This window comes from Podarcis tiliguerta, assembly GCF_965153285.1.
Source record: "Podarcis tiliguerta genome assembly, chromosome: 14".
Taxonomy (NCBI): Eukaryota; Metazoa; Chordata; class Lepidosauria; order Squamata; family Lacertidae; genus Podarcis; species Podarcis tiliguerta.
This window is the reverse complement of record NC_139547.1, coordinates 43,082,640-43,101,873: the sequence shown is the minus strand read 5'-3', so window position 1 is coordinate 43,101,873 and position 19,234 is coordinate 43,082,640. Positions and strand designations below refer to the sequence as shown.

The 19,234-nt window shown below is 46.3% G+C and overlaps 1 protein-coding gene and 1 long non-coding RNA gene across 8 annotated transcripts in view; both read right to left on the bottom strand.

The window, feature by feature from the left end:
• Positions 1-103: 103 nt before the first annotated feature.
• Positions 104-705, bottom strand: LOC310664630. The gene is made up of 2 exons (XR_014505002.1): positions 527-705; positions 104-282 (listed from the first exon to the last, which is right to left on the bottom strand). It is a non-coding gene; the product is annotated as an uncharacterized lncRNA (long non-coding RNA).
• Positions 706-8,880: 8,175 nt separating this feature from the next.
• The window catches only part of TECPR1 (tectonin beta-propeller repeat containing 1), a 41,768-nt gene continuing 31,414 nt past the window's right edge, over positions 8,881-19,234 (bottom strand). The window contains exons 21-27 of one of the 7 annotated variants that reach the window (XR_014504897.1): positions 18,042-18,177; positions 17,046-17,138; positions 16,118-16,224; positions 13,868-13,987; positions 10,705-12,340; positions 9,593-10,637; positions 8,881-9,473 (exon numbers count right to left, since the gene is read on the bottom strand). Coding sequence is in view for 1 of the 7 variants with exons in the window: in XM_083413339.1 (XP_083269465.1) it covers positions 12,143-12,340; positions 13,868-13,987; positions 16,118-16,224; positions 17,046-17,138; positions 18,042-18,177 (654 nt within the window). In the remaining 6 variants the exon portion in view is untranslated. Of the gene's footprint in view, positions 12,341-13,867; positions 13,988-16,117; positions 16,225-17,045; positions 17,139-18,041; positions 18,178-19,234 lie in introns of all 7 variants that reach the window. The other 6 variants (XR_014504898.1, XR_014504899.1, XR_014504895.1 and 3 more) reach the window with 6 other exon arrangements.

Sequence of the window (19,234 nt, the reverse complement as noted above, 5' to 3'; positions counted from 1 at the left end):
GGTGCCTTGCGGGAAAGTACTGAATGCAAACGTGCGCGCGCACACACGTACAAACACACGCACACACATTTTACTGCAGCCTATGGAAAGTCAAACACAAGGCTAAACCAATTCTGAAATGCTCTAATTGCAAAGTAAACAAACATGGGCTTCTTTTGAGGAAGAGAGGGCAGCTCTGCACGCAGCTGTTATTTTGACGTGAAAGCTCCTCACTTGAAAACCAAACTGGAATTGGAGCTGCGGTTGAGCCTACAGTTTGTTACATTTACCCTGGCTCTCTGCCTCATTACAGTGGTACCTCAGGTTAAGTACTTAATTCGTTCTGGAGGTCTGTACTTAACCTGAAACTGTTCTTAACCTGAAGCACCACTTTAGCTAATAGGGCCTCCCGCTGCTGCCGCGCCGCCAGATCACGATTTCTGTTCTCATCCTGAAGCAAAGTTCTTAACCTGAAGCACTATTTCTGGGTTAGCAGAGTCTGTAACCTGAAGCGTATGTAACGTGAAGCATATGTAACCCGAGGTACCACTGTATATGACTTTGTGAATGGGTTTGTCACATTCATACATTAATGCATCCCAGGGTTGGGGAACCTGTCGCCCGCCAAGGATTGTCTAGTCCAGGGGTAGGCAACCTAAGGCCCGTGGGCAATCGCCTTCTCAGTCCAGCCCGCGGACGGTCCGGAAATCAGCGTGTTTTTACAAGAGTAGAATGTGTCCTTTTATTTAAATGCATTTCTGGGTTATTTGTGGGGCACAGGAATTCGTTCATTTCCCCCCCCCCCAAAAAAATATAGTCTGGCCTGGTCTGGTCATGGTCTGAGGGACAGTGGACCAGCCCACTGCTGAAAAAGGTTGCTGACCCTGGTCTAGTCTAGTCCAACCTTCTGCAATACCTTACCATCAATAGCTGCTGGGGTTTTTCCTCAGCACTTCCATTAATACCATCTTCCCACCCCAAAAACATTCTGCTGCCCAGTTAATTAGGAAGGACCTCTTTAGCCTATCTGATATTGTTTTGAAAATAAATAAGATGTACCAATGTCCCACAGGCACATATCTGTGCACTGACGACCCCATCATCTGTGGAATGGGTGCAGGATGCAGCCCCTATTTGCATAAGATAATACAAAGAATCTCTCACACACCCCTGCACACCTTTTTGCTGCACTGAATATCTGAATATCTTATCTTTGCTAATATAAATCACCATTATCACGCTGCCTTTAAAATGCCGTTTGTCACATCCTTCACCGACGCCGCTTATGAGAACCAGAAGCTGGGAGAGACATAATGTTTGCTCCATTGCGAAGGAAAAGGAAATTGTGAAAAAGGCGTATTCCCTGCTAGGGATTATTAGGAATTGCAAGTAAAACTGCGGCTTTCATAATGCCGTTATACAAATCTTTGGGGTGACTGCGTTGGGAACAGGGCATATGCTTCTGGTCACTACACCCCCCAAAATGGGTATTGTGGAGTTGGGGAAATGTCCAGCAAAGCACAGTGAAAATGACCCCGGAGATTAAGATGACCCAGAAGATACTACTACTACTACTAATAATAATACAGGAGATACTACTACTACTACTACTACTAATTTTTATTTATACCCCACCCTCCCCAGCCAGGACCGGGCTCAGGCCGGCTAACAACCAATAATAAAAACAGGTTGATTGAAATACAACTTAAAAAACAAGATTAAAATACAACACTAAAACATTAAAATGCAGCCTCATCACAGGAGGAGAAAGGAAAAAAGAAAGAAAGAAGTGGAGGGAGTCAAATTGATTCTAAGCCAAAGGCCAGGCGGAACAATAAATGCTTGAAGCATTTAGGACTTTTTGATTTAGAGCAAATGCTCTCAGTCGACATGTATGATATTATGCATTGCATGGTGAAAGAGGATAGAGACAGGTTTTTCCTCTGTGTCCCATAACACCATAACATGTGAACACCCAGTGAAGATGAACGTTGAGTTGGGACAGCCAAAAGAACGTACTTCTTCATGCAGTGCTTAGTTAAACTGTGGAACTCACTCCCACTGGAGACAGTGAAGGCCCTTAACTTGGATGGATTTAAAAGATTTGACAAATTTGTGGAGGAGAAGGTTATCAGTGACTGTGAGCCACAACGGCTATGGTCTGCCTCCACTGGTTGCTGGAAGCTGCAGGCAGGGAAAGTGCTCTTGCATTTGGGTCTTGCTTGTGGGTTTCCCATAGGCATCTAGCTGGCCATCGTGAGAAGAGGATGTTAGAGTAGACAAGCCATTGGCCTGGCCCAGTCTCCAATGCTGGTCCAACTCAGAGCCCACCCATTGGAATTAATTGACACAACTAGCTTAGAATAGAATCATAGAATCATAGAGTTGGAAGAGACCACAAGGGTCATCGAGTCCAACCCCCTGCCAAGCAGGAAACACCATCAGAGCACTCCTGACATATGGTTGTCAAGCCTCTGCTTAAAGACCTCCAAAGAAGGAGACTCCACCACACTCCTTGGCAGCAAATTCCACTGTCGAACAGCTCTTACTGTCAGGAAGTTCTTCCTAATGTTTAGGTGGAATCTTCTTTCTTGTAGTTTGTATCCATTGCTCCGTGTCCGCTTCTCTGGAGCAGCAGAAAACAACCTTTCTCCCTCCTCTATGTGACATCCTTTTATATATTTGAACATGGCTATCATATCACCCCTTAACCTCCTCTTCTCCAGGCTAAACATGCCCAGCTCCCTTAGCCGTTCCTCATAAAGCATGGCTTAGTGCCATAGACAATGGGTCTATCTCTGAGTAGACGTCAGTTGGTGTCAGGTGTGGAGAGTCCTCCCTTCCCTTCCGTAACTTCCAAAGTAAGAATTAACGTTGATAGATTTATAGTCCTTTTATAACAGCGTCATGTTGCAAACACAAATACTCAGCTCTTCGCAAGGAGGCCAGTTGGCTGGTCTAATCCTCCTTTCGGCTTCTGTAGCATTTTGGGCGCCAATGGGAAGTTCCTAAGTCCCTCTGACTCCTCTGCTCTCTGATGTGTTCAGACCTCTGGGGTCCCCCATGCTCTCAAGCGCCATCTCAACTAGCTGCTCCCTCCCTTATGGTTCTGTTGTCATTATCTCGTAACTGGGTAACTCCTCCTTTATCTATTCAGCTTCTCTCTCTCTCTTTCTGTGGCTTCTAAACGCTGTGGGCAAGGGGGGGGACTTTCCCCCCTCCAGCTCCCCATCAGAAAGAAGCTGGTTTGCCATAGAATGCATTCCCCAGTCCTTGTCTTCAGACCATTCCCTGACAGTTGGCTACAACCTCATGAATAAAAACACCATTACACCCATAGTCTAAAACAGACTCCAGGGGTCAGCAAACTTTTTCAGCAGGGGGCTGGTCCACTGTCCCTCAAACCTTGTGGGGGGCCAGGCTATATTTTGGAGGGGGGGGAATGAACAAATTCCTATGCCCCACAAATAACCCAGAGATGCATTTTAAATAAAACCACACATTCTACTCATGTAAAAACACCAGGCAGGCCGCACAAATAACCCAGAGATGCATTTTAAATAAAACCACACATTCTACTCATGTAAAAACACGCTGATTCCCAGACCGTCCGTGGGCTGGATTGAGAAGGCGATTGGGCCCTGGGCCTTAGTTTGCCTACCCATGGGGTAGCCCGTTTTAGAACCACGACTTCCATCACCCCCAATTATTGGCCACGCTGGCTACGTCTGATTTTGTGGTCTGGAGTTGCGGGAAACCCATTACTATTTCTGCAGCAGGGTCGCAGTCTGCAGCATCCTATAACCGCCCCACCAGCATGGAAGAGGAGCTTTCGGCCACTGAGAAGGCTTCTCACCCTTTGTGCTGATTGGAGCCAATCAGAGCGAAGTGAGGTAAGTCAGCCACTGGGGATTGGCTCCTTGGGCCACTCTGGAGAAGGTGCATGCTTAAAACTGTCAGGAACTCATCCTACACTCAAGTAGGACCCTGGCAGAGATACAAGCCTGACTGGCATGTTCTCTCCCTCCTGGTCGTTTGTTTGGGAGCTTCAAAAGACTTCTTCAGCCCGAATATCACAGTGACCGATGTCAACAGACATTGGTACACTTAGGGATCCTCAGAGTCTTCGCAGCTTGTGTAATGGACCTCAGCAACTCAGCATTTTGGCTAATCTACTTTTGTTGTTGTTTAGTCGTTTAGTCGTGTCCGACTCTTCGTGACCCCATGGACCAGAGCATGCCAGGCACTCCTGTCTTCCACTGCCTCCCGCAGTTTGGTCAAACTCACGTTCATAGCTTCGAGAACACTGTCCAACCATCTCGTCCTCTGTCGTCCCCTTCTCCTTGTGCCCTCAATCTTTCCCAGCATCAGGGTCTTTTCCAGGGAGTCTTCTCTTCTCTACTTTATTTACATATAAACACACACGGAGCACTGCAACATGGTTCCCTCACTCTTTAGCATCAGACAGCAAAGAGAAAGAACAGAGGACAACAGTCCCACTTCACGGAACACAGTAACACAAACATCCTGTCTCCATCACTTCCCACTCTGTGGAGTCAAAACATACACCGTCATGTGATAGACAAAAATCCCATGACTGCAATTACAGAGCAGGAATTCTAACAAAAACACCAAAGGGTTGTTGTTTCTCTATGCTTGAATGCTAAGCATTTAGGAACACTGAAAACACAGGGCATTTCCGTTCCAAGAGAATGGTGAGCAAGTTCTGTTATGTACAATGGACCTTCACGCAAAACACAACGTAAGTCATTCCGAAAGAAGATGTCGGAGCACTCCAGATCATTTGGCCAAGTACGTGCATGGAACATAGTAGACCTAGTGGACAGGCAACTCATGGAGATCTGCATCGGTTGTTGCAATGCACCCCTAATTATCACTTTTGTATACTGCATTTTTCGCTCTATAAGACTCACTTTTTCCCTCCTAAAAAGTAAGGGGAAATGTGTGTGCGTCTTATGGAGTGAATGCAGGCTGCACAGCTATCCCAGAAGCCAGAACAGCAAGAGGGATTGCTGCTTTCACTACGCAGTGATCCCTCTTGCTGCTCTGGCTTCTGAGATTCAGAATATTTTTTTTTTCTTGTTTTCCTCCTCCAAAAACTAGGTGCGTCTTGTGGTCTGGTGCGTCTTATAGAGCGAAAAATAAGGTAATTATAGAATTCTTGCATACCCTTAGAAGGGGCAGGGCTGTAACTTGCACAAAGGGCCCCTGAATTTGCCACTACACTACTGGATGGGGGTTGTAGTAGTAGAACAACTTCTAGGGGCACTACACTGATAACTGGCTCAAGAATTACTTCTGCTGCTGCTGCAGAAGACTAAACACACACACACACACACACACACACAGAGAGAGAGAGAGAGAGAGAGAGAGAGAGAAAACAGGCAAGAGAGAAAGAACAGCAGGAAGAATTGTTGAGAAAGGTCACCATTGTTTGCTCCCAAGAGATTATGGCAAAGGCACCTTTGCTAAAAGTCAAATCATCTGCATCATTTAGGAAGAACAGGAAAAGGGCTATTAGGCTGCAAAATGAGCACGAACAATGCAGCCCTCACTGCGGGCAAAATGGTTTTAATAGGATCTGCAGGGAACTTGATCTGCCACCAAGTGTTTGATCCTTTCCTATAGACAATCTCTCGTCTATATTCACGCACATACAGAACCCTGGATTGTATTCGAGTGGCATTTTAAGTTCACATGTCACATCTGATTGGCTAACATAACTCTGGATGCAAGCCAAGGAGAGAGAGAGAGAGAGAAAGCCAGAGCTAATGTCTAACTGGATGTGACAGAACATTGAACCGCTGAGCAGCAGCTAAGGAATTCCTTTCTGTTGCTTTCAATAGGACTTTCTCGGGACTCAACCAGCCCCACTGAAGTCAATGGAAGTCTGTATCTGAGAAGTCGTGCCTACAGATTTGCACTGTTTGTCTCGCTTTTGCTTGATTGTGGTCTGGGTCATTTGGCTTTCCCTGGAAGTGTGTGGCTGTGTTTGTATCTTGCTTATATTCTCTGTACATGCATAGCCCTTGTAAGCTTATGCAAAGGTGTGGTTGCCATCCACTGCAATCCACAGGGCGGAAGTAGCTCTGTGGCTGGCTAATGCATGGTCAACAGAGGTGTAGTGGCCAGGATCACAGGGAAGGGTTGGCGGTGTGGGTTAAACCACAGAGCCTAGGACTTGCCGATCAGAAGGTTGGCGGTTCAAATCCCCGTGATGAGGTGAGCTTCTGTTGCTTGGTCCCTGCTCCTGCCAACCTAGCAGTTCGAAAGCACGTCAAAGTGCAAGTAGATAAATAGGTACCGCTCTGGTGGGAAGGTAAACGGCGTTTCCGTGCGCTGCTCTGGTTCGCCAGAAGCGGCTTAGTCATGCTGGCCACATGACCCAGAAGCTGTACGCCAGCTCCCTCGGCCAATAAAGCGAGATGAGCGCCACAACCCCAGAGTCGACCACGACTGGACCTAATGGTCAGGGCTCCCTTTACCTTTTTATTCCTGCAGCAGTGTCTCAGGACTCAGTTACATTAGTCCAAACACAGCATTTTGAATGTGTTATAAACATGCAACACCAGATGGCACTGGAGAGTCAAAAAACAACAACTGTGATTTTCCATAGCGTTTTTTTTCTTTTGCTATGATGATTTAATTTCTGACTTAATCATAGCGTTTCCCCAATGTGTGTAGATCCATCCTCAGACTCCAGTGTCTTAGAGCCAACCAATCAGGTTTTTTTAGTAACAGATTGGAGCCAATGAGAGTGAAATGAGGCGAGTCAGCTGCTAAGGATTGGCTCCTAGGGTTACACTGAAGAAGGCACATGGGGAAAATACCGAGGAGTTGTTCTGTATGCTTGACAGGCTGGAAAAGCTCAGTCGGGAGAGCATGAAACTCGTTAATCTCAGGGTTGTGGGTTCAAGCCCCACGTTGGGGGTTGGGCTAGGTGGCCCTTGTGATGCCTCCCAACTCTACAAATCTATGATTTTATGAAAGCAAAGAATTAGGAACACTGAAAACCAAAGCACTTCATTTTCAAAAAGCATGGTGCGCAAGTTCTGCTATGTGCAAAAAATATTTGGGCATACACTAAGGCAAGCGTAGTCAATACGGAGTCCTCCTTTCATACGAGAGCTGACATGGCACTCGAACTCAGTACCCGCAAGTCTAGCTTGAAGGTTGGTTTCCAAAGCTTACCTTTCACAAAATCTAGACATTCTTTCCTTTAAAAATTAAAAATAAATAAATACAGCTTTATGAAACTTAAGCAATTGACTCATTCTCACAGGCAGGAATTTAACCTGAGAGAACCAAAAAGGAAGGGGAAAAAAAGATATCACTTTACCTACTTTATAACAGTGTCCTTGTGCAGAGGGAAGACAAAGTTATTAATGCTTTTGGCAAAGCGGTCACTAGACCAACAGTTTAGCAAGTGGTACAGAGCGTCCTGCTTAAAGTGTATACTTACCTTGAGTAAATATCAGCTCTGCCTTTGTTAGGCTCTGCTTCTTAATGGCATTGGAGGGAGAAAAATGCTGGAGGGGAAGTTGGCACTCTGAGATTGGGTTACTTTTAAGAATGCCAACTTTGGAGGGAATGTATTTATGCAATTAAAGAACCCCGGAGTGCCAATTAAAAATAAATAAATAAATACGAAGAGGACTTTTCCAAACTACAGTGGGCGCTCAGGTTGCGAACGTGATCCGTACAGGATGCACATTTGTACAGGTTGCGATTCGGCGCTTGTGCGCATGCGCAAAGTGCGATTTAGCACTTCTGCGCATGCGCAACCCCCGAAACCTGGAAGTAACCCGTTCTGGTACTTCCGGGTTTCAGCGGGTCCGTAACCCAAAAAAACACAACCTGAAGCGTCTGTAACCCGAGGTATGACTGTATCCTGGGGAACCTGAAAGGACACTGTCTGTCACTCATATATAATGTAGCGTATTTTTTTTTTTAACTAAAAAATAATGTTTAAAAAAGGGGGGATAGTCTTATACATGGGGGCAATCTCCCCCCAATTTATTAATTTTGAGTGCCCCAAAATATACTTAGGGGGGCGTGTTATAAAAGGAGAAATAAGGTATTTGTTTCTATTGATTTCAAACTGTAAACTGACTTAGGTGCCTTGACAGAAAGGTGGAATATACATAAATCCAATAAAATCAAACCTCATTTTTTGAACGCCCTGGTTGCCTAATGTTTCAGAAGCCGAACACCGAAGACCTGGAACTGAATGCTTCCGTTTTCAAATGCGCCTCGGAAGTTGAACAGCTCGATTTCCCCCATTGAACTTGCTGACAGGCATTTGATCCTTGGTTTTTGAATGTTTCAGAAGTCGAACGGACTTCCAGAACGGCTTACATTCGAAAACAGAGGTTCCACTGTACATAAATAATCGATCAATTCCCACCAACTGGGCCAGAGGCAAAAATGGGCAGAGGGCAGATTTTGTCTTGGTACTGTAGGCCCATTTTCAACACCCTTCCCTCTCTTGTCTTCCACCCAGGCAAGCAAGAGGCATTATCAAAGTTCAAGGCAAGCCAAAAACACTCAGGGCGCAAAGGCAAGGGTAGTGAGGGGTTCAGGAGAGTTGCGAGGGCCAGTTGGAGAGGTCTCGGGGGCCGCATTTGAGGTTTCCCACCGGTGATCTAAACGCATCACGTTAACCGGAGATTCGTGCAATCGCCATAGTTATTTCTTTATAACTGCAGAGCGAAAAAACAACAAGCATAGGGCTAAAGCAACGCCATGGAAGAACAACTTTGGATCCCACGCCGAACTGGAGTAGGGGGCTATCAAAAATAACACTGCTCCAAAGTGGGAAAGGTTGACAGGGAAGAGGAGAATATGAGAGAAATAAAGAGGCAGGCTGCAGTCTTCACCTTTGATTGTGAAACGTCGCTTTTTTTTTTTTTTTACTTGGCATCAAATACGTTTACATATAGAAGCTCTCTAAAATGGAAGGACATGCGACATTAACTGATTTTACTTCAAATATAGAATTGCTCTAAAACTATGCCACAGTGCAAATTCGTGCCCTCCCTCCCTCTCCGCATGCCATCCCACGGGACTGAGAAAGACGCGGAATGTAAACCTCACCCTCACAAAGTTTCCTGGCTCAGACCAATGGAGTCAATGAAATTAATCCCAGGATTCCTGCGGTGAAGAATAGGCCCTTCAGCAACGCAGCTCTCTTTTAAACCAAGGTCTTTTCTTAGACCAGCTTAAATCCACTGGCCTACTAATTCAGGCGCGGGGAACCTTTGCCGCTCCCTCTGTTGCTGAACTACAACTCCCATCAGCTCCAACAAGCATGGCCCATGTCAAAGGGGGTGATGGGAGTCGCAATTTGGCAACGTCTGCAGAGGCGAAAGGTTTCCCACTCCTGAGATAATTGGAAGGCATAGTTTTCAAATCAGATGCCTCCTATCAACCTCTCACAGCTATTACATTCTTCTAGAGCAGGCTTCCTCAACCTTGGCCCTCCAGATGTTTTGAGACTACAATTCCCATCATCCCTGGCCACTGGTCCTGCTAGCTAGGGATCATGGGAGTTGTAGGCCAAAAACATCTGGAGGGCCAAGGCTGAGGAAGCCTGTTCTAGACTCCACCTGGCTCAGGTGTCCAGCAAACAGCTCCTTTTCTGATCAAGGCTGCTGTGCCTTTAATAGTTGCTCTGATGAGGCTTCTATGATGGCAAAAATCTGTGCCTTCCACATTCTTAGCAAGTTTGTTTGCTTTTTTTCTAAAAAATAAAAAGTACAAGAGTTGCAACCTGCAAAGTCCCAGTAGTGAACTTTTGATCATTTTCCTGCTTTCGATTCTGACTTGCATCTAGCATGTAGCCCAGGGCAGCCACGCGTTGGAGGAAGCCTTAATGAAGAAGCCCCTTTGAGACCCTTTCAGCAAGCACAAGATTGGGCTGTCTGTGTTGAACCAAACATCAAAAATATTGCATGGCACAGCTGCACCTCAACTGCACCACTTTGGCATATGCATGGAGGCCATCTTAGGTCTGCTTTGAAAGGCTCCAACATGTCAGAAATGCCATAATGGGGAGTGAGGATATAGGTTTCTTTCTCTCTCTCAATGTGCCGTTTTTTAAAAAACATATCCTGGTCACATACATCCCTATCCTGCATTTTGAAGTGGTATTGTCTAGGAAGGCTTCAACCAGCACTGATTTAGGGACCAGCAGAACATGGAACTGATTGTCTGGATCAAGCAGAAATTAGTAAAACATGTTCTGCTCTAGGGGCAACTGTGGATGATTCTGTGGGGTGCCCTACGCGACTGGCAAGGTCCCTCACTCGTGGCAATACAAATCTCCCAAGCTCTGCAAAAGATCAAACCTGGACTGAGAGCGCAACGGTTCATGCCCAAACAGCTCCTGCGAACTGCTTTGCTGCTGCAGCAAACAAGGAACAAAGCGTGCATCTTTTATCTCTCCAAAAAGGAAGGTCTAATTTTAAAGTGCATCTTGAGAAGAGCTAGAGATAAAATAAGCAGCAAAGAACAAGAACGCTCCAAGTTTATCCACACCTGGTGTAAGTGACTAATGCTTTAAGAAGTTGTGTCGATATTTGTTGTTATCAGTTGATCTACATTTTCCTTTTATTAAACTGCATACACGAGGAAATGTACTTTTTTTCTTTTAAAAAAAGAAGGCAGTAAACTAAGTCTTGGCAACCTTTGGCCCAACCAGATGTTGATGACTAAAACTCCCATCATCCCTGGGCCAAGCTCGTTGGGGCTAAGGTGAGTTGTAGTTCAGCAACTGCTGGAGAGCCACAGGTTCCTCACTCCTGAAATATACCTTTCTCTTTCCACCCCCCTATTACAGACCAGCCTGACCTCCAAAATCGAAAGACAGGTGAGCGATTGTGATCAGCAACTAGATTGGCTGGCAGGGCAATTCAAAAGAGGCAAGGAGTCAGGCTGCTTTGGCTCTCTGCCTCAATAACAAGCCAAGTTGCACCACCCAAGCCTTCAACAATATGGTGACCTCCATATGTTATTGGACTATATCTGGAGGGTGCCAAGTTGGCACTATCTAAAGTGGGTGAGTGGTGGCAAGGTAAGGTGCAGGAGCATCCAATGTGCTTTCTATCTGTGCTTGCCCCACTTGCAGTTGTTAGAAGATGTGCTGGTGATTTTTCATGGGCGCCAACTGACACAGGGCAGCCAGTTGCCGACCAGTGCTGCTGACCTAACTTTGTTTTGCTGTTATTTTAGAGCAGATCTAACTGGTACTGCAAACGAAAAGAAGAAAGCCGTAGCACGTTACACAGGATTAATCCTAAGAGGTTCAGTTTCAGCAAATCACCTCCGAAAAGGTAGAGGGATTCTCACCGGTCAAGAACTTGACCTCACACAGCAGATCCAATGAAATTAGTGGGATCATCATTTCACAGGTTTGATGAAAGGGGTGGGGAACCAGGACATCACGAGTCCTATTTACATTCGTCTCAGTTTTCATAGCAGCTGCCTAAAAAAAGGGCTCAGCTTAATTGGGAAGATCTGGCATCATCGTAGTCTATTCGGCAGTGCTGTGCATAATAAATATTACGAAGAGAATAAATTAATTACAAATAAGACCCAACAACAGCACCCTCCCACAAAAACAAACATAAAAAAGGTTCACTTAGAAAAATCCAGTTCTAATGAACAACGCATCTAAAGGACGGAAAGTTGGGGCTCTCCTGCTGTTGATGTTGTTAGACTACAGCTCCCATCACCACCAACTACTGGCTATGTTGACTGGGACTGATGGGAGCTGGAGTCCCGCAGCAATCAGAGAGGACCAGGTTTGATTCCCTGGATCCAGGGTCCTGATCCGCAGAGGCTTGTGGCTGTGCAAACTCCTCAGTGTTTCAAGGAGGGGCTTGCATGGGGGGGGGGGTCTTCTATTATAGCCTCCCAAAACCCACTGAAATAAACAAAAGGTCTACAACCAACCACAGAACTAGGCCTATTTGGACTCCGTAAGCCTTCACGTATACACAACTCCCTCTTCCGTCCGGGCGAGACTAAAGTGTTCAGAAACAGGCACAGATCCACTGAAACTTTACACCGATTGGGAGTGCGTGAAGTGAGTGGAGAGGAAGCAAAATGCCACACCCACGTCTCTAGAGAATGGAGCGCATTAACATTGCACAGCATGCCGGTCCAAGCCCTGAGCCGTGTCCACCAAGACGGTGTTTTGGGGAGGGTCTCCTCTTCCTTCGCTCTCTCCAGTTTCAGTTTCGTTGGGCTCGGTGGGATGCCCTGCAGAGGCTTCCTGGGCTACAGCCTTGGTGCTCTCCATGGCGTTCGCTCTTACTGTGATGTGCTCCCATCCTCCCTGCCAAAGAAGAAAAGGGGAAAATCAGCCACATGTTTTGAAAAGATTCTGCTGTGCAGCAGCTACCCAACATGGACAAGAAAAGCCTCTTTAAGAATACAAGAAGAGCCTTCCTGGATAAAGGCCAATGGTCCACTTAAGTCCAGCAACCTTTTCTCTTGTAAATGGACCCGTGGGCAGATTTACAAGCCAGGGAAAATATCCGGAAAATGAGCAAGGTCCCAACCAAAGAAGAATAGCAACTTAAAACTGATGGAATATGCGCAGCTTGCGGATCTAAACTTATGGAATAAGACAACAAAGAAGAAAATTTGTTTAAAGAGGATTGGGAAATGTTTACCGAATATATTGGGGGGCATTGTATATGCTTGAAAACGTTGGCAGCATTAAGATAAATTCAACAGTGTAAATTAGTTTTGATGGAAGTAATAATGGAATACTGAATAGTATGCAAAATGAACCATGGAAAGAGACGGAGGGAAGTCATTGATAGTTTAAGGTTGTCTAAACGAATATTCTAAATTGTAAAACAGAAAATTCATTAAAAATTATATATATTAAAATATAGATAATATCACGGGCATCGCACATACTTGCAGCCAAGCAACCTGATCTATTGCTATAATGGAATGCTTCTTTCAGTCCTAATTTCAGCAGGTGCAGAAGACCCGGGGACCAGGGGAATGTTTTTGTGGGCACATGTGTACCTGTAGGCACCATACTGGCAACCCCTGGTGCAGGGTGTGTGAGTGTGTATACAGTCTAGGCACTTGCCAACCATACATGTGGCTGTTCTGCCCGGCTCTGCTTACAAATATTCTCCAAATGAGGCCCATAACAAATTCCAGCTGTTTGTGTCTTTTATTATTATTATTAGTAGTAGATCATGGGTAGGCAAACTAAGGCCCGGGGGCTGGATCCGGCCCAATCGCCTTCTAAATCCGGCCTGCGGACGTTCCGGGAATCAGCGTCTTTTTACATGAGTAGATGTGTCCTTTTATTTAAAATGCATCTCTGGGTTATTTGTGGGGCATAGGAATTCGTTCATTTTGATTATTTTTTCAAAATATAGTCCGGCCCCCCACACGGTCTGAGGGACAGTGGACCGGCTCCCTGCTGAAAAAGTTTGCTGACCGCTGCTGTAGATCTTAGGGCCGATCACAACATAAAATTACAATATATAAAAAAAACACAAAATCCGTAACAGAAATGAGAACAGACACAAACCAATCTCCCCCACTTCCACAACACATTTAAAAGGCCATTGGATGTCCATCAACCAAAGACCTGGCTGAAGAGGAACATTTTTGCCTGGTGCCTAAAGGTGTATAATGAAGGCACCAGGCGAGTCTCCCTGGGGAGAGTTTTCTCCAACCAGGAACCACTGCAGAAAAGGTTCTTGGGTTGCCACCCTCTGGACCACCCTCTTGTGGAGGAGGAACACAAAGAAGAGCCTCAGAGATTGATCCCAGGGTCTGGGTAGGTCCATATGGAGAGAGGTGGTCCTTGAGGAATTGCGGTACTCACCCCAATGCCGTAGTCCCAGGAATGGCCTTTTGGCTCCATTGGCTGGACTCCCGTCCGATGACAGACCGTTCCACAGCTCAAGCTATGGCTCCCTTGTACTTTGTCAGCTATCACCCAGACCTAGAAAACAGGAATAGGGCTGATGATGCCACGCACACCATGTTATTTCTTCCTACACCATTGATTACCAATACCAAAAACAACCAACCAAGGGGGGTGCTTTGCGCATCACCAAAATCCCTGTGCAAAGGGAGGGCAGGTCCATGTAGCAATTTACATGCTTCCCAGGTGCCGTCAGCTATGCATGTGGAAAGGTTTTTCATTCTGAGTGCAGCTTGGGAGCTGGAAAGCTGCCGCCAGCTTTCAAAACATGCAAACAGAAAGAGAAGAGAAAAACTCGCATGTTGCAAATGCGATGATCTTCGTTTAGGCTGGGTTGAAAATGTGAAGTGGCTTTAAACTGGGGGTGGGGAAACTCTGGCCTTCCAGATGTCATTGGACTACAACTCCCACCCCAAATTTCAGCAGCGCCCTGTGCAACACAAAGGTTCGCCTCTCTCATTCCGTTCTACAGCATTTTTCAGTGTGGCACCCAGTCCAAATGCACAATTCACCCTAACCTAAAACCATAGAATCATAGAGTTGGAAGAGACCACAAGGGCCATCGAGTCCAACCCCCTGCCAAGCAGGAAACACCATCAGAGCACTCCTGACATATGGTTGTCAAGCCTCTGCTTAAAGACCTCCAAAGAAGGAGACTCCACCACACTCCTTGGCAGCAAATTCCACTGTCAAACAGCTCTTACTGTCAGGAAGTTCTTCCTAATGTTTAGGTGGAATCTTCTTTCTTGTAGTTTGGATCCATTGCTCCGTGTCCGCTTCTCTGGAGCAGCAGAAAACAACCTTTCTCCCGCATCTATGTGACATCCTTTTATATATTTGAACATGGCTATCATATCACCCCTTAACCTCCTCTTCTCCAGGCTAAACATGCCCAGCTCCCTTAGCCATTCCTCATAAGGCATCGTTTCCAGGCCTTTGACCATTTTGGTTGCCCTCCTCTGGACACGTTCCAGTTTGTCAGTGTCCTTCTTGAACTGTGGTGCCCAGAACTGGACACAGTACTCCAGGTGAGGTCTGACCAGAGCAGAATACAGTGGCACTATTACTTCCCTTGATCTAGATGCTATACTCCTATTGATGCAGCCCAGAATTGCATTGGCTTTTTTAGCTGCCGCGTCACACTGTTGGCTCATGTCAAGTTTGTGGTCAACCAAGACTCCTAGATCCTTTTCACATGTACTGCTCTCAACCAACTCTGCTTCCCTCATTTCTGACCATTCTCCATGCTGGTTGGAGCTGATGGGAATTGCAGTCCAAAAGATCTGGCGGGCACCAAACAAATGCACTCTGATGTAGATGTATCGCATCATGGGGACCATTCCAATGTCACAACAGAACAGAATGAATGAGAAGCAGCAAGCAATTAAATCTTGCTTTATTACTTGCGAAAACCGACAGAAAGAAGTGGAAGGAGCCACACTACAGTTTTCCACAACCCCCTTTTCTTTCTCTCTCTCAAAGGCTGGGCCAGGATCGGTGGAAGCAGGTCCATGAGGGTTAAGTCTTGCAAGAAGTGAGGCTACAGGGAACCAGCCAGAGGGCCTTCTCAGTAGTGGCGCCCGCCCTGTGGAACGCCCTCCCATCAGATGTCAAGGAAATAAACAACTATCTGACTTTTAGAAGACACCTGAAGGCAGCCCTGTATAGGGAAGCTTTTAATGTTTAATGTTGTCATATTTTGCTGGAAGCTGCCCAGAGTGCCTGGGGCAACCCAGTCAGATGGTCATCATAAAAATAATAAATTTATTATTATTAAGTATGCCCCTGCCCCACCAACCCTAGGCTGCTCTCAGTTGGCCCCCACCTGCCTACTTATCAGCCCAGGGGGTGGGCCCTGGTTGTCAGCTTCATCCTCCTTAGTGCTGCCCTTATAGAACTCAGCAGGGAAGAGGATGGGGGGGGGGACCAGAATGAGTTGATTCTTCCTGTCATTGGCTCTGGCGCCACCTACTGTTGGACCTCCTTGTCTTCCGCCTTACTATAGGGACTAGTCACCATAGTTCAGGGTGTTCTGTGCCCTTTCCTTAGGTAAATAAACAACCTTAGTGAACAATCCTTTACAAGACAAGTTTATCGTGTCCCCTTCAGTCATCGTTTCAAAAAAATACTTTGACGGCGCACTCAGACCTGGTCCAAAGGCCCAACGGACACTTTGCGGACGTTGTTTGAAATGTGGTCCCAGCTGGAGCCTTGAGGGTAGCTTGGCGTGATTCCCTGGCGATACCACAGATTACCTGTAAAAGGAAAAGTTCGGCATGGGCATGAGGTGATATGCCCAGTTCTTGCATTTGTGAGCATCATACTTTAAAAGTCGAAAGACAATCCTGTAATACAGAAGTGGTGATCCCGAAGTGCTGGTCACTGAGCTGGCAAAATCTTATTTCCCCCCCTTCCCATCAACTGACGGGAAGGGGGAGAAGAAGCCTGCGTTTTGCGAACATAGGCTGCATGCAAGAAAATTCCCACTGGCAGCTAATGCCTGCAGAAACCCCTGGCTCTCACCTCCTGGGTAGGGAACAAAATTACACACAGATCCCGCTTTCTGAACACCATGCACTCCCAGGAAATCGATCATTGGGCGAATGTTCACATAATGAGCTGATGATTTCCATTATTTCCTATGGGAACATTTCTAATCCGTGATTTGTCTGATTTCTCTCCCTCCCTCCCTGGTTTCCCTCCAAAATGGTTGCGGATGACCATAAAAACACAAACAAGTAAGTGGCAAACTCCAAATGTTTGGATATCTGAGTCAGCTGTTCGTGCAGCGAGATTTGGGTACAATTCTTTGTGTTTGGATAACTGAGATTTCAGATAATGAGAGTTGTGACAGTGGGACCTGCAGGTACTTCCTCTTGCTCCCTCACAACTCCGTAATCAAAACACACCTGGTGCTACTGCACAATCTCAGTTCCTGACAAATAATCATCCAATACTGGTTGCAGACACCCCTTATCTTTTAAGGTGCCATAAGATACCTGGTTGTGTTTTGGTGCAACAGATTTAAGACAGCAGTGGACTAAACCCCTCTGGAAACAGAAAGCAAGCAGCTCACCATTTTTATCCACAACAAAGACAGAGGTTCGTCCAACAGAGACTTGCTTTATCTTCTGCTTCGGGGGAGAAGGAATATGGTACCAGCAGTCCCCTGTACAATGACAGAGACAGCCATGAAACAACACTAATAATTATAGCGTGATTTGTATTCAGTGATGCAAAACCCAGAACCTTCAGAAACACCCGCATGCAGGAATCAACACAGAAGAGACTGTTCTGGCCCTTTTCCCGTGGGGCAGCTATACTTTGGCTTATCACGTTATCTTCACCATACTCAGTCATGCCTCTAGATCTGGGCTTGCACAGGATTCCCCCAGTGGGACCCCCTCCCAGAGTGGATTCACCTTTTTGCCATTGTCCATCTGCTCACCTTCTTCTGCAAGACCTAATCCACATCACTCCAGAGAGGACAAAGTGATCTGGGTCCACGCACACAGGAAAACAAGCCTAAAACTCTTCTCCTGGACATGCTAATTTTGTGGGTGCAGAGATGCAGGTGTTGATGTGCTTCAATCTTTTTTCTTTTTACTGTTAATTTTAATTATCTTCAAATGTTTTTAATGGCTCTTAACTGTTTTGATTGATAAAATAATAATTTTTTTTAAAAAAATATTTCTAATCGTTTTAATATTGCCAATACAATGGTACCTCGTGTTACATACTTAATCCATTCTGGAGTTCCGTTTGTAACAGGAAACCACTCTTAACATGAGGCATGCTTTCTCTGAGGGCGCCTCTCGCTGCTGCCGCGCTGCCGGAGTGCGACTTCCGCTCGCATCCCGGGGCAAAGGTCACAGCAAGGGGCATCTACTTCCGGGTTAGCGGAGTGCATAACCCGCAGCATTTGTAAGGGGGGGAGCAATACGTAACACGAGGTACCACTGTGGTTTAAATGTTTCTGGCAAACCACTTAGAGGTTTTACTTCAATCAAAGCAGGGCATAAATATTGTTAACTAAAAAAATTAAACATATGGCCAGTGGTCACAGGCTTACCTTCAGGTTTCTTTGGCGATACTGAACCGCGATAGAAGATGGAGCCATCGCGGGCCACGGCCCAGACCTGGTGAAATGCTCCGATGGAAACCGAAACGAAGGGCTGATCTGTTCCCACGTGGAGCCAGGATGTTCCCTAATTAGGGGGGGGGGCATGGGAGGGGGAAGAGAGAGAATGCATTGGCTAACCAATCTCAGTGGTTCCTGAACTTCTAAGCCAGGTAACAGTAACAGTGGATTTCACCCTTCTGCAAAGCAATTCCTAGGGCAAGCAAAGTTGCACGACTGCGTCCTGAGATTGGAACCGACTACTGAAAATGCAACAGGACTTCTTCAAAGAAGCATTTGGTTCTAGGTGCAAGGGAGGCTGGCTACAAGCACTGAGGTTCAAAACTCCAATGCTAGATGCGGTCTCAGGCTGCTGCTGGGGGATGAGGGGACCCAGTCAGACCCCCTTTGTTGACCTGGTTGGGCTCAGTTAGGGCAATGGGGCACTGCCCCACCAACCTCAGCCTTTCTATAAATATGGCCATCGTTGGCTCTGCTTCCATCTGCTGCTGGGACCCTTCCTTTCCCCAAATCCCTCACCACTTTCCAGAACTGTCTCCATCAGAGGCAAGGCAGGAAGGCCTTGTTTAGTAAGTTCAGTGGGGAGTCACTTGCCACTTGGCTCCTCCCATCCCACCACTGCCTCCCTTCAGTGGTTGTTCCACCTTGCCATTGCTACAACTGTGTAATGTTAAGCATTGGCTCCTGGATTCGCTTGTTTTCATCGGCCCTCCTCTTCCCCCTTTCCTTTTGTGTCGTGTCTATTAGATATAAATGGAACACAATGGCAAAAAAGAGGTGGGATTCAGAGTATAGAAATGTTACTTGAATGGGAAGATAGCTAGCAAGAAGATAAAACTCCACGGGTCCCCCTAGGTATCTTTGAAGTGACACTTGCACAGCTGACACAGTTTCCAAGGGGGTAGCCACCTTATTGGTAGTAGAAGCATTTATGGGCTACAGTCATCTATCAGATGCATGAAGTTATGGCTGGGACTGATGGGAGTTGGAGCTCAAGTTCAGCTGGTAGAGCATGAGACTTTTAATCTCAGGGTTGTGGGTTTGAGCCCCATGATGAGTGAAAGATTCCTGCATTGCAGGGGGTTGGACTAGATGACCCCATGGTCCCTTCCAACTCTAAAATT